Genomic DNA, 13,993 nt, shown 5'->3' with positions numbered 1-13,993 from the left:
ATGCCTGTTTATGTTGCCGTGTGATGTGAAAACATCCGCACATATATGCATTTCTGTGTGTGTGTAGCCCAGCTGCCGTATGTTCACTTACTCTCCAGTTGAAGTGAAACTGGGGTCACAATATCGGGTCATAGCAAAGACTCACAACTCTGGGACTGGGAAATAATTAGCTGCCATCTTTTGAGTCATGTTTTCACTGGTTTGATTATTACGAGAATTATATCTCTCAATTTAATATAAAATTGGCATATTTACTTAACAGTGTTTTTAAAAACTTTAGTCTACTACTAAGTATTTTTTTTATTTACTTTCAAAACATGGCATTTTTGCTCTCGAGTCACAAGAATATGACATAAAGCAAAATATAAAACAAAAAGCAATGAACTGCGTTTCCACTTCTCCTTAGCTTCCCCCCTTTGCTCATTTGACGTTCCCGTTTGGATAAGGCGAGATCTCTTAAATATATATGAACACATGAGTGTTAAAGGGACACATAGGATTTCCGTTCCCCGTCCAGGTGAAGTGGCGTGGGAGAAAAGGGGCGGGAATGAGGCAGCGCATATGAACCTTCCAGTTGAGCTGTCATGGCGCTAATGGAGGTAGTGGAGCAGAGGGTCAAGAGTCCTGAGCACCTACACCGAAGATTAATGACCACAGAGCCGAGGGAGGAAAAGACGGGCCCAAACGTTTGGCTACCTTTCAAAAAACCTATCCGACGAAAAAAAAACCACTTTAAGATATTTGCTCTTTGCCAGGAGGCTATAGTGAGCACAATTTGCTCCAAAAATCACTCAAATTGAACTTTTTTGTCATTCAACATCACCTGAAACATTCTCAGTGACAGCAGAAACCTTCATGATTACTTCAGCAGCGTGTAGTGCGAGGAAAAAAAAAAGAATATCATCATTATCTCCACACAAAAGCAGCCCCTTTCGCATTGTTAAAACAATTTGCTGCTTTTTAATATAGGCTGTCAGAGTGGCGTACACAGGTCTGCTTCCAAGAGTTAAGTTGTAGGGTTTTTTTTTTTTTTTTTGCCTGGGGAATCACAGCGGGTACAAAGCTCATTTCCTCATCAAACACAAGACGAGTGATTTGGAATATTTATGAGGCTCCCAATTTAAGTTAAACATTTAACGAGAAAAAAAAGAAAAAAAAAAAGCATCCGATTAATATGAGACAGCGGAAAGGGTTAATGTACCTGTGGGCAACCATGGTTAAAACAATGAAATATGGAATTCTCAAGATAAATTCAAAGAACAGTTCTGATATACATTTCTGACTGTATGGGATATATGATGATAAAATATATTGAAACAAGCTTTTCATGACTGTGACCAGAATACTAATGAGCTATGACGAGACCACCCTTTGAAAAAGTGACTGCATGATCATTTGTGAATAATCTACATACTTATATGAGCGCTTCTGATAAATGAGACATCGGGTTAAACATTGGAAAATAAAAGCACTTGTGCATACAGATCTCGTTAGAGGGCAGAAAAAATGTGACCATCGTGTGATGCGGTTCACCGGTGAGCGACACATTCATCAGAACATTATCGGACTGGCGGCATCAGTTGCGGCTGACTGCAGACACATTAAAACAATCTTCTGCCATTGTTGTGCAGACATCACAGTTAGTCAGCTTGCTTAGGTCAGAGGGCGCGTGTAACACAACGCCGTATTGACTTTATTGATAATCCATGGCTCCCTTTTATTCTTTGCAGAGTCTCGTGCGGTCTCTGTTGCAGCGGATCAACGGGTTTCTGAGGGGGAGGGGTCAGGCCACTTGGCTTTTTCTACTTCCTGGTTAAATAACACTCTAAAACCATCTCTATATTTTTCCTCACACTGAGGAAGAGATTCTGATTTTCTACCAGTGGACCAGTTGACCCACATGTCCTTTGTAAACTTAATGAAGTTCACCCCAGTCACAAGTCAGCTGCTTGAAAAGCTGTGGGCTGAGTGCAGTCCCTTGTGGGACCCCTAAAATCAGCGTGGTGGTCCCAAAAAAGCTTCTGCCGACTTGCATGCTTCTTGTAATTCCAGTGTCCACTTAAAGCATTGAGGTGTTTTTTTGTGAGCTGCAAATGTCAAAACAAATTCACTATTTTCTTGCATTTAATATTAATGCCCCATATTTAAAAAGCGTCCCTGCAATGTAGCAATCCACTTGGTTTGTGTTTTCACCGAGAGCCTTGAGGGAATTGACTGATGCTTCAACCAAAGAGACTCTGCCTCAGGCCATCATATGTTGCCCTCCAAGGTTCCCCACTGGAATTGACAATGTCTATGTTTGTTTGTGAGCGTGTGTGTGAGGGGAGGGGTATGTGGTGAATAAGAATTAGTGTATTAGAAACAACATATGCACACTTAAAGAGTTGCAAGAGTGTCACACATTGCTGTATGTGGTGGGACGCACAATAAATGGTGGTAGATCCCATCTATAACATTAAGTAAATGCTGCCTGATTATTATTACAATGCCTACTTTGTTCATGCAAATGGCTTTCTGCTTTTATCTTGTAGCCCGCAATAAAGATTCGCAAAAGGCAGCCCTCCCACTCGCAGCGGTGTGATCTCATTTTCTCGGCAGATAGGAGCAACGTCAGCCTCCCCTCTGATCCACTTGGCGGGAGGGGTTTGGATGGAGATGTGGTGAACAGTCCTGCTGACCCTTGGGTAAGAGCTTGAGCTGGGGCAAGAGAGTGGCAGTATGGATGACTGAGGCAATAGAAGTGCGATTAGCTGACCTGGTGTTTGAGTTTTGCAAGCTGTCCTATTTTGTGGGTTGCAGATGAGCAAAGGGGGCACGGCAGCCAAAATGGGACTGAATATTGATTGTGCTGCCATTATGAGAACATCACTCCCAAGCTATTTTTACAGCGGATGAAAGGAAGCAAGAGGGCATTGCTGGGGAAGGCAATTCCATCTGTGACGTACTTCAGCTCCTAAAAAAAAAGGTGGAATCCAAGTTGGGAGGGATGAGGTATGGAGGAGAAAGAAAATGCACATGCTGTGATACTTGGTACACCTACACAAACTTTTCAAATCCAATACAGGAGAGTAAATTCGTATTATTGTCTTTGTAGTTATTGATAAATCTCCACACGAGCCACAAAGTAGTTGATATCTAAAATGGTCTTTTTTTTTATTTTCATTTTTCCCTGATGCTCACATTGTGTGATAGTGTGCTATAGTATCGTAATATTGTTCCAAAGTTGGTATTCCGTGCAATATGTACTTAATGAATATACGAGGGAGGGGCTGAGGGCAAAGGGCAGTTTGCTGCGCATCACTGGGCAGCCTCAAAGTAGACCTGATCTCAAAACACACAATCAGTACTGGCCCATACAAATGAGTCATGAATGACAATTTTAAAAAAGAAAAACAAAACATTAGCTTCCAGAAGTCATTATAGATGACACTATGGTGAACACCTGGATGTGGGACAGTCGCTTGTCTCCCCTGTCGAAGCCACGTCAGTCCGACACCAGGAGTCGGGCCGCTGGTCTAGCAGATGGCGGAGAGGTCTTTGAAAAGCCACGGCCCCAAACGAGCCCCGGGCGGCCTCGCGGGCCCACACGTGGCCAAAGCTCCATATGCGCATAAGCAAGGAAGGACATTAAGGGGATAATAGTTAATAGCGAACCAGGTCATTTACTATCATGTGCCTACTTTATGGAGCACAACCGCAAGGCTGAGTGCAGATTCAACTTTTCCATGCCGGATCCACTCATAGACCTTCGCACTCCTGGACAAACATTGCGCAACATTTCAACTAACTTGCTTGTAGTTAGATTGATGAGGAAATACATTTGTGAGAATGTTTATCTTTCAGTCATATGACTGACCATGGAGCACTGCAAAATGTTCCATTCTGCACGTTATCGCCCCTGTCCATTCCTAGAGCAGGGACCATGTGACTTATCACTCCACCCTAGTTTAGTATACAGATGAAGAGATAGTCTCTTTAATATCCAAGAGCCCATTTCATTGTGGTTGGCAGGTACCAGTATGATGACAGCTAAACAAGCCAGCATACAGGACGGAACATGACAGATTCGGCATGTGGACTCAAGCCAGTCATCTCCTGGCTACTGCCCACCAAGCACTTCTAATGTCTCATTATTAAAATAGAAAGCACTCATATTGTTGAGTTGCCTTATTATACATGGAAAATTGAAGAGTCATTAAATTAGTGGAGAAGCATAGTCAGTTCCTCATCCATCCATCCATCCGTCCGTCCATCCATCCATCCATCCATCCATCCATCCATCAAATCACATGTTTAACATTTAACTATGATCGTGCTTTATTCATAATTTGATTCTAGCCGTAGCTTTGTGCATCATACCGTCACCATCTCTAAAATTGGACTTGAAAAAAAAAGCTTCTATTCACAAAGCCCCCCCTTTATTCCTTGTCTGCTGAAATGACATGGTTTTAATCAGCCAATCCACAAAATGTCTGACTGCACCCGAGTCATTAAAAACCACACACACAAACACACACACCTATGCTGCTGACTGCATAGCTATTAGAGAGATGGAAGATGATGGACTAAATGAAGCCATTAGTTACGCAAACCTAATGATCATCTTATTTGTGTGTGTAAACCTGATCCGTTTCCCTTGCTGGAGGCAAATATCTCCTCCCTCAAATGATTTTCAAGAAATTGAGTAAAAACAACAGCGGCATCGACAACAAAAACAACATCAGGGGCCGTAATGAAAGGAGCGCAGGCAAAGGCACTCAGGCGATTGCATCCATTACCCCTCTCCAGTATACGGGCCCCTTCATAGGGATTACCCCTGCTTGCAGAGAGGTTGATTATTAGACGCTCGCAAAGGTTTCGTTTGAATCGCCCCAGTTAAACGAGAAATTGCAGGATGAGGAGAGAGGCTAATAACAGTTATTAACCCCGTGCGGGCGGCGGTGTAAAAAGAGCGCCACAATAACGAGGTGCACCACCAAGGTTTGAGGCGCAGCTAGCACACCCCCGAGGAGAAGCTAACTTATTAAAATAATGAATTAGCCGACCAGATTACTGCAGCCTGCGGCAAAGGCAATTATCCCCCTCCGAATCCCTGGACGGGGCTCCCTAGCGCTACCATAAAACAAGTGCTCGAAAAGCAGGAGCTCTTCCCTCCACACAAATGAATAGGCCGTTAATTAGGAGCTCTCCCGCTGCGGTTAGCCTTCCCACTGCCATAACAGAAGCTACTTCCACGGCAGACGGAGGAGGAGGGGAGGCTTCTCGATGAGCATGCGATTGGGAAAATGTAACGGGGAAAAAAAAAAAAGGACATTTGCAAAGAGACTTGTTGGCGCAACGCCGTGTGAGGCCTCCCAACAGCCAGTTAAACAATTCAAAACTTTTCTCAAATTGTCAAATTGAATTTTGAAAATAATTTTGCATCATCAAAGCAAGCAAACAACTCAACACAGTAAAATATCACCCATAAAGATATCGATTTTTGAAAAAAATATTAACCAAACTGATTTTGTCAGCCTGATAGATGTCATTTTTTGACCTACTCCATTAAGTCATGTAAGTGACTAATTGCCTTGTATACTGCATTTTCTTCCATTTGATGAGTTAATATTTCCTTGTCATCATACCATACCACCTGTTTAACATATCTCAATATAGTCATTTGAAATAGAAAAAAAAAAAACGCACAATGCTAATATCGAGCAAGCCACACGCTCTACGGAGAGATTCCGTCCCGAGAGGATGATTATATAGTCACACAGATATGCAAGACCCGGAACAAGAACATTATGCCAGTGTACTGTATGAATATGCCTGCAAGGCTTGACATGAATGCAATTTCACGTCATTTGAATGCCTTTCATGAGGCAAGGACTCTTTTGAACTCTTTTTAAAAAGCTCATCCACCATGCAAGCTGCCAATGGCCCTGGGTACAGAGGAGTCATGTCGACAGGCCCAATTAATGATGGGCGTCTGAGAGCCAACGAATGAGGAGCTTTGAGAGGATTCCTCCACCTTAAATCCCCCTGTGCTGCTGCTCCCAGACTGCCTGTGAAGAACAATCAAACGGCAGCAACCCCCCTCCTATTTATCACTTTAAGACATTAGCCAGACATGGGCCTGAATATTAACCAGCTCCTTTTCCAGGAGAGTTCCACACCAAAGGCTGCGTGTGGCAACATACATTTTTAATCACAGGGGAGAAGCAGCTAGGCCTCTCGATCCCTCTCATCTGTTTAACTTAACTGTCTTTTCTTTTTTTTTTTTTTTTTAAATCCCTGGGCCTGTGAAAACACAAAACAAACTCATGTCACAGATCCCTTTTTGCTTTCTCATTTTAAGTTTCAATTCTGATTGTATTCCCTTTTCATGGATGTACTTTTCTGGTATTTTGTGTCCCTCTTTGTAGGACAAGTGAGCCAAGGCAGTCAAGCATGATCCCGGGTCCTAATTGGAGTCATGTTCTGCAGGGCCTGGAGCTGCTCTTCTCTCTGCATTGGGCCCGCGTGGTGCTGGGCCTGCGGTGAGAGGAAAAAAAGGTAGGGCACAGGTACCAGGCATGCAGGGAAATGATATGTCCACCCGTCCTCCCTCCAGGCCTTTCCTACTGCGACACATGGCACCTTGCTTATAAGGTCACTTGACTGAAGTGGCACCACACGGGTGATGTGGCCCTTTTTATCAGGGGACACGACTTTTTAAAGAATATAATGGGGACTCTGATTTATTCAGAAGAGGACATGGTTCTCACAAGTCTATGGTGGAAAGAGAGCAACTCAATCCATCCCATCTAGATTCTGTATCACTTGTCCTGATTAGGACTCAAAGTCTATCTCAGCTGACTTTGAGCGAGAGGAGCAGTTTATCCTGGACCGGTAGCCTGTCAGTCACAAACAACAATTCACGTACCGGTCAGACTGGAATGATTCTGGAATGTCGGAGCAAACTGGATCGTAGGAGCTGTTGACGGTGAGACAGACGGGATAGCTACATGATCTACTGTGCCGCACTGCAGCTCGTAAACACTTGAAACCGGTCTTCAGTTTATTATGTATGAAGGCCATCCTACATGATTTAAAATGATCGAGTGTTAAACATTTTACTTTTTTTTTATTTATCAAATAGCCAAATATGCCTTAAAGAATATGAAAAACTCAACTCTAAATGTTTGGGGATGATTTAAAGCATAATGCTTAAATAAAAGGGAAATTTAGATAGCATAGCATAGCGAGATATACAGTAATGATATAATCAAACGATATGACAATAATGATTTCCAAAAACAATGCTGGAGACAGGTAAGCTTCTCCGTCTGATTTACAATTTACAAGTGAAAAAGCTCTCTCAGCAATACCTCTCCGAATTGTCTATTTTTCACTTGTGCAGGTTGCCATTTATTAATCATTGTTTATGGGGAAATTACAGAAATCCGGTAAATGAGATGCGCCATGCATGGGCTGGCAATGCACTGCCAGCATTTATCAATCACACTCTCTTTGTGTTACTAAAGTGAAAACTGAGGAAAGTCATTTGCACCCGATGAAAGTTTTCCTTTGGAAATTTTGCCTTCCATTAAGAACCAAATTAACCACTAGAGCAGTGCTTTTTCTCAAACATACACCCCCCAATGAGCCGCACTCGCTAATGTGTGATTTATTATGTTCTTGCCGTGCTCGTATTACTGCTTCGGCTTGGATTATCCGCTCCAACCGTGAGTACACAGTGTGTGCGCACGTACGTGCGTGTGAAGCACAGACGGCAGCCATCATTCAGTGGTGATGGTCGGCGGTCACACGTGACAGCAGGTGACCAGTGTCAGACAAGAAAGGTCATATGAGGGATGCTTCTGGCTTACACATCTTTAAAAAGCCTGCAGAGTACCACACGCGTTTTTTGTCTGATCAATCTCATTACCTCCCACTGCTCAATTTGAGTAATATTAAAAAATGTTGGTAGACTAAATAAGTGATTGAACGTGGTGATCTCACGGATGACCTGCAGCAAGACTTTCGGACATGTAATGTAGACAGAACGCTTCTCATGCGCCAAATTTAAGCCGCTTCCATTGGTTGGCAAACAAGTCGGCTATGTTCACGCCTACAACGGCGCAAACTCCCCATTCCACCTGTGCTCCCATTGTGCTTTGCACTAGAATTTCACTACACAGGAAATTATAGTTTAAATGTGAAACGATGGAGCTCTTTAACGCCCATGGCTGGTGCAAAGGGCAGTGATAATTCTCTGCAGGTTAAACATCAAGAGCGCCCACCTTTGACATTTGATACCATGTTTTTACCAAAATATCTCTAACTGCCTCAAAGGGTTTTTATTTGTTTTGTTTTACCATTAAGAGGGATAATATCTGTCAGATGGAGATTAGCAATGAAGTTTTACGTCGGCAACCTTTGTACTAGCCCCTCTATTGTGGAAAAAGGGCATTGATAGGAAGGCAGATAGAACAGATCAATAAGAAGTGCAGTTTTCTCCTCAGGCATTCTTTCATATCTCTCCCTTGTTTGTGCTTTCAAGGGGTCGGGGGTAGGGCCCGGTAAAGTGGTAGCGTGGGCGGGCTTTTACTCCCTTTATCAATCGGGATTTTAATTACACACGTCTGGAGCGACAGCTAGATTAGAAACCAATCGACGCTATCGGCCACAAAATCTAATTACTGTTTATTGACAGATAAGGGCAGGCCCCCCTCACTTTTCCAAATAAGATAAACCTCCCCCCCTCGCGCACAATGAAGAGCAGCTCATACTGTCATGAAAGACTCTATGATAAGTAAAGCACCACCAGAGAATTCCTCCATGCTTATATGGAGAGTTGCCTCGAAGGACCTCTCGAACGAATAACGTAAGAGATTGGAGTGACACCTCTTCTTCTTTCCAAAAGAAACAGGGGGTATTCTATTTTCCACATTAATCAATCAAGCCTTCGTGTTGACTAATGAGTGACCTTTAACCTCATAGAGACCATGCGGGTGAACTGCCCCACGTCCCCCCAGAGGACGCTGCGTCTTCGCCCTCTCTCAAAACTCTTGGCCCCGCCCCTTTGCCACCCTTGCCCATATTTACCGCCTCTACAGCCGCTCTTTGCCTTTTCAAGCCGAGAATGGCCCTCAGGTAAATATGGGAGTAAATGATTGGATTATTGTTCTTTCATTTGGCTGTGTAGTAATGGCTGGATTATAAACATTGCAGGATATAGATTTCCTGTCAGATCCTATGAATCAGACATCCTTATCTCATTTCCAGACCGCCGCTCCATCCAGCGTGGCTGTGCACACACACACACTCAGACACACATGCATAGTCGCACACACAATAGCAGATACATGCAGCATGGGATTGAAGCAAGGAGAGAGACGAGGAGAATCGCCACCAAGCTCAACACAGGCATTCCAAAGTCCATTTGAAGATTTCAAAAACCACTTAAGCCCCCTGTCCATATTTGTTAAGCAAGTAATTCTAAGGGTTGTGGTGCATAGAATTCAAAGAGAGAGCAAGGAGGAGCATCAAAGAGCAAGGGAAAGGTAGTAAGATGTCTCCTAAATGAAATTTAGGTCTGTCTTGGATTGAGGGTGGCTGACAGTAGTTGGAATAAGTCAGGGGTGGATCCTATCTTTTGATTTAGTTTGAATCGCAATCACAAGTAAACATGTTTGGGTTTGAATAATGCAGCACTTTTTATTTCAGAACTAGAGATGGATGCATGGTTCCTCCGACGATGGCACATCATATAATTTTTTCCCCCATCCTGTGTTTTTTTCACTACATTACCAACAGTGTAACTCAGTTTGCTGTGTGGAACAGCAACTACTGCAATCCATCAAAAAAAAAAAAAAAAGTCTGCTTACAACGACAAGGCAGCGAACAAAACAACTCACCGAGTGGCTAAAAGTTCTCGAAGTGTGCAATATGGGTGCTTCTTAAGTGATGGGTCCCTGAGAATGAGAGAGTGTGTGTGCTCCTTCATCCTTTCTAATTTGAAAGTGCTCTAGCTTGACTTGTGTCAAAAATGTATTTTTAGAGTACTTCACTTGTTAAGCGTCGGGCCATCAGAGCAAACGGCAGAGAGTGATAATCGCCGTTTGATTGAGGATGACTTTGAAAAAGAGCGCACACACACACACACACACACACACACACACACACACACACACACACACACACACACACACACACACGCACACACCAATACGTTTGAGAGAGACAAGCTTGTGTCACTTGTATTGATTATAACTGCATATACAAGGAACATATAGAAATGTGTTTACAAATTCAAATGGGTTAAATTAATCTACTGTGTTTTTGTGTAAACTCTGATTATACGCCAAACAGAGGGAACTGATCAGGGCCCCTTTGTCGTTCTTTAGCACTAAAGTGCTACGCCATTACATTTATAGATTTTCTATTTGATGGGATAATTTGGTCTTTATATCTCTCTCAAATGAAGTGATCCTCAGTACTCCTAGTGTACAGCGTTTAGTGTCAATGCTCAGGGTCCCATTTTGAAATACAGTTAATTGCTTTTGAAAAGGATCAATGATACTTTTGCGGGTAGCAATATCATTCTTTTAATGCCACTTAATTTGCTCCCTCCGTCAATAGTCTGGAGTCAATTTCTATCTTTCACTGTGAATTAATCTATCATGGACAGTAATTGCATGTTTGTAAGGGAGAAGCTTTTTGTGCTCACAAGTCAGAGCAGTTGAGTGCCCATTGTGTGCCTGCTTGTTGGCACTCTTTTGGCTGTCATTCATCTGCTTTATGAATAACACTGACTTTGGGAGAAAATAAATAAATAAATAAATAAATAAATAAATAAATAAAGTCACCACTGCTGTTGCTCCTCTGTGGCTTTGTTGCGAGAGAGCCCTCCCTCTAGTGGAGATGAGGGCACTATTTACTGCTCCTGCAAGCTGGAGCCCACCACAACTGAGGTCATCGAGGTGCAAACTGTCAGATCTGTGTACTCCTCGAATCTGCACTGCAAATATTTCTTTGATTTATGTTAATTGCATGACTCTTCTATTTAAATTCACTGAAGTTTTTATAGATTACACTTTCAGATAGATAAATAAATAAATAAATAAATAAATAAATAAATAAATAAATAACACGTGACTAGTGGTATGCATATGAATTGGCCCCTGAGCCTTGAGATCCTCACCTGTGCTTTTTTAGAGGAAAAATCTAGTGCTCTCAAAGTTGATCTGGTTTCTTACATTCTTGGCAGTGCATAAGATGCAGTTAAGCTTCATTAATTTTTCCTATGGCATTTTAGTGTTGGCTCTGCAAGCAAAGAAATGGAAATTCCTATTTAACACTGACATCATTTACCTGTTCTGACTCCGTTTCGGGTTGCCAGTGGGGGAGTTTGTTTCACGTGATAAGCGTGCGCCTGAGGCGGAGTTGCCAGTGAGGCTCCGGTGTGTGACCACCAAACGGGGCGTCCTGTACGCGCAGACGAAACATACCAGCCACCGAAACGTCCTGCGCACCACCGCGTCCGAACCTGCAGAGCCAAAGAGAACCGACAAACAAAACTTCCTTGACACGCTTGTCGCTTGGAAAAATGACATGTCATAGAAAGGTACTTGATACGTTCATTTGCACACATTTATGGTGTCTTTTCTCACTTTCAGGTGCAATCTTGTCATTTTTACGCGCTCTGCACTTTCATCCACAGTAATTTAATTGCTTTTATGTCCATAAACTACGCACATTATTAGTTGGATTGGCCTGTATATTGCACGCGCAGTTCTTATTACATTTGCGCACCGTATACTTGCACACTTTTTATTGCCTCAAAAATCGGGTTAGTGGTGTTTTTAAAAATGTTGCATTAACTGTCAGCCAGACAACTAGATACCTGCAGGGACAAATCACAATATAGTTGTGTGTATTTTTCTATTGATGTTAAAAACTACATATTGCCACATATTTCTATTTTTGAATTGGCACATGAAGTCACCTTTACAAGTTGGGGAAAGAACTTTCCCCTCATCTTTCAACACCAATGCACAAACGGATTAAACACAAACTTGAATTACATTCAGATGTCCTCCAGTTGCAATTTAGTATTTTGCATTTTTCCATAGAGGTTAAAGGCTAATAAATATTATTTGCTGTTTAGATAAAGTATATACTATTCCACTAGCAGGACACCTTATTGGAATTGACATGGTTTTTCTTATTTCATATTAATTGAACACTCCACTGTTTCCCTCAATGTGTCATAAGGAATAAACACAGGTCGACTAGATTTAACCTCTGACAAAAGAAACACTTATTTTCAGTTCAAGCGTGTAACGATTCCAACAGATTACATCATCAGCCGCTGTCCTACTCTTGTTACTGCTTTTAACTTTTCATGCTGTGCGATCGAGTGCCGGCCTCACGTGGCTCTATTTCTTATTTCTATCAGATCCTTCTCTGTCAAATCAACTGTCACATGCTGTGATTTTTCATAACAGAGCTGATAAGGAGGAGCGATAGCAGCTTTCAGCGGGGCTTTCATAGCTCACACGGTGTGACACGAGTCAGGATGTCACTTAAAAGATTTGGCAAGCCACATGAAAACATGCAGATGTGAGATTTGTCTCTTGGAGGCAGTCACCAAGGTGAAAGGCAGGGTAGATACCAGGATAATGCCATTGTGCATTGTATCATGACAGTTATCACCATTTCGTCTGATTCCACTCCTTCATGTTTGTTTGACTAACAGCCCAACATAAAACAAAAAAGCAAATCATAATCTTCTTTGCATCCTCCGTTTTATTTCCATCCCACTCTGTAGTGTGGTGTCCTATTGGAGTCTTCCATCTCAGTTTGACAGTGTGTTTATTCCTATCCCAGGAATTCGGCTGACAGGTGCTGGATTTGGCACCTTGCTTAATTGGATTGAATGTATTTAGTCATTTGTTTTTGTCCCCCTTCAAAAAGGGGAGCAGATGCTGTGAAATGAGTGCCACTGTGGAGACACTATTGTTGCACATCAATAGGCCTGTGATGATCAATAGGGATTGCGTGATGTTTTTGCATTGATTATAGAAACGTGAGCCGATGAATGGAACAGGATTCCTCTCCGGGGGTTTACGCTGTTCCTGTTCTGCATCCAGCACAAGCGCCGCATGAAGCCATTTGTCGTCTTTCTACTTCCAAGCCGCTGCCACCTGTCTCGAGACAAACTTTGCACAACTAGAAGCAGTCGGATTCGGGAGAGCTTTTTCGCCGAGTTGCCGCTACTCGTTTTAAGCAAAAGATGCCGTAAGCTCCGCTCTTACAATGTGAGGATACAGTAACACGGCGACACTCGCTGCCTGTGAAATGCTATCTGCATTCTCTGCATTCTTACTGAGCTTGATCAACACGGAAACACAGGCGCTTCTAAAGCCGGGGTTAGGGGAGCAGAGCTGGATTTTCCGCCGCGTTAGAAGACCATGGGCCTCCACACCATGAGTTATGACTTGAGATCATCTCTCGCAGGTGTCGAAAGGTTCACAATGCTATCTCACATGTAACAAGCGCAAATGGAGCTAGCGACACAGCTCAATAAATACATTAACCGTCCTTAGTGGTTTGAAAGCTTTTGAAAGAGAAGTGCTGCGAATGAACTCCACTGTGTCGTGTCGTCTCCATACTGTGGCTTGGGCTGCATTACACTCTTTTGTGTCATTTGGTGACACTTTGGTTAATAAGAATGTTTGATCTGACTTTTTTTTTCCCCCAGATTGATACCAGTACGTGTAATCACCGATACTGATACCAAGCATGATACCACTAGTGCTTTTGATACATAACACCCCTAAAAACATTTCCATTATAAATGAAGCATTCATTCCATCTTCATAAGATCACAAACACACAACATATTTGTTTCAGTGTAACCTCAGGTTTTATTTTGTTACGTGAAGCCATTGTCAAACCGTAACGTTCATAAACTAAAGTACAGTTTCCCAATGAAACAAATAGAAATTCCATTAATCTG

General features: G+C 42.5%; 1 protein-coding gene across 6 annotated transcripts in view; it reads left to right on the top strand.

The window, feature by feature from the left end:
* Nucleotides 1-13,993, top strand: part of esrrb (estrogen-related receptor beta) — a 60,731-nt gene that overhangs the window by 10,361 nt on the left and 36,377 nt on the right. For 3 of the 6 annotated variants that reach the window (XM_085931703.1, XM_085931704.1, XM_085931701.1), the window contains exon 1: nt 10,917-11,596. Coding sequence is in view for 2 of the 6 variants with exons in the window: in XM_085931700.1 (XP_085787826.1) it covers nt 6,461-6,540 (80 nt within the window). In the remaining 4 variants the exon portion in view is untranslated. Of the gene's footprint in view, nt 1-2,531; nt 2,685-2,799; nt 2,992-6,410; nt 6,541-10,916; nt 11,597-13,993 lie in introns of those variants that run through there. The other 3 variants (XM_085931700.1, XM_085931699.1, XM_085931702.1) reach the window with 3 other exon arrangements.

Source organism: Syngnathus leptorhynchus, chromosome 15, assembly GCF_054491065.1.
Source record: "Syngnathus leptorhynchus isolate UIUO chromosome 15, UIUO_Slep, whole genome shotgun sequence".
Classification (NCBI taxonomy): Eukaryota; Metazoa; Chordata; class Actinopteri; order Syngnathiformes; family Syngnathidae; genus Syngnathus; species Syngnathus leptorhynchus.
The sequence above is the reverse complement of the archived record's forward strand: the minus strand, read 5'-3'. Positions and strand labels throughout refer to the sequence as shown.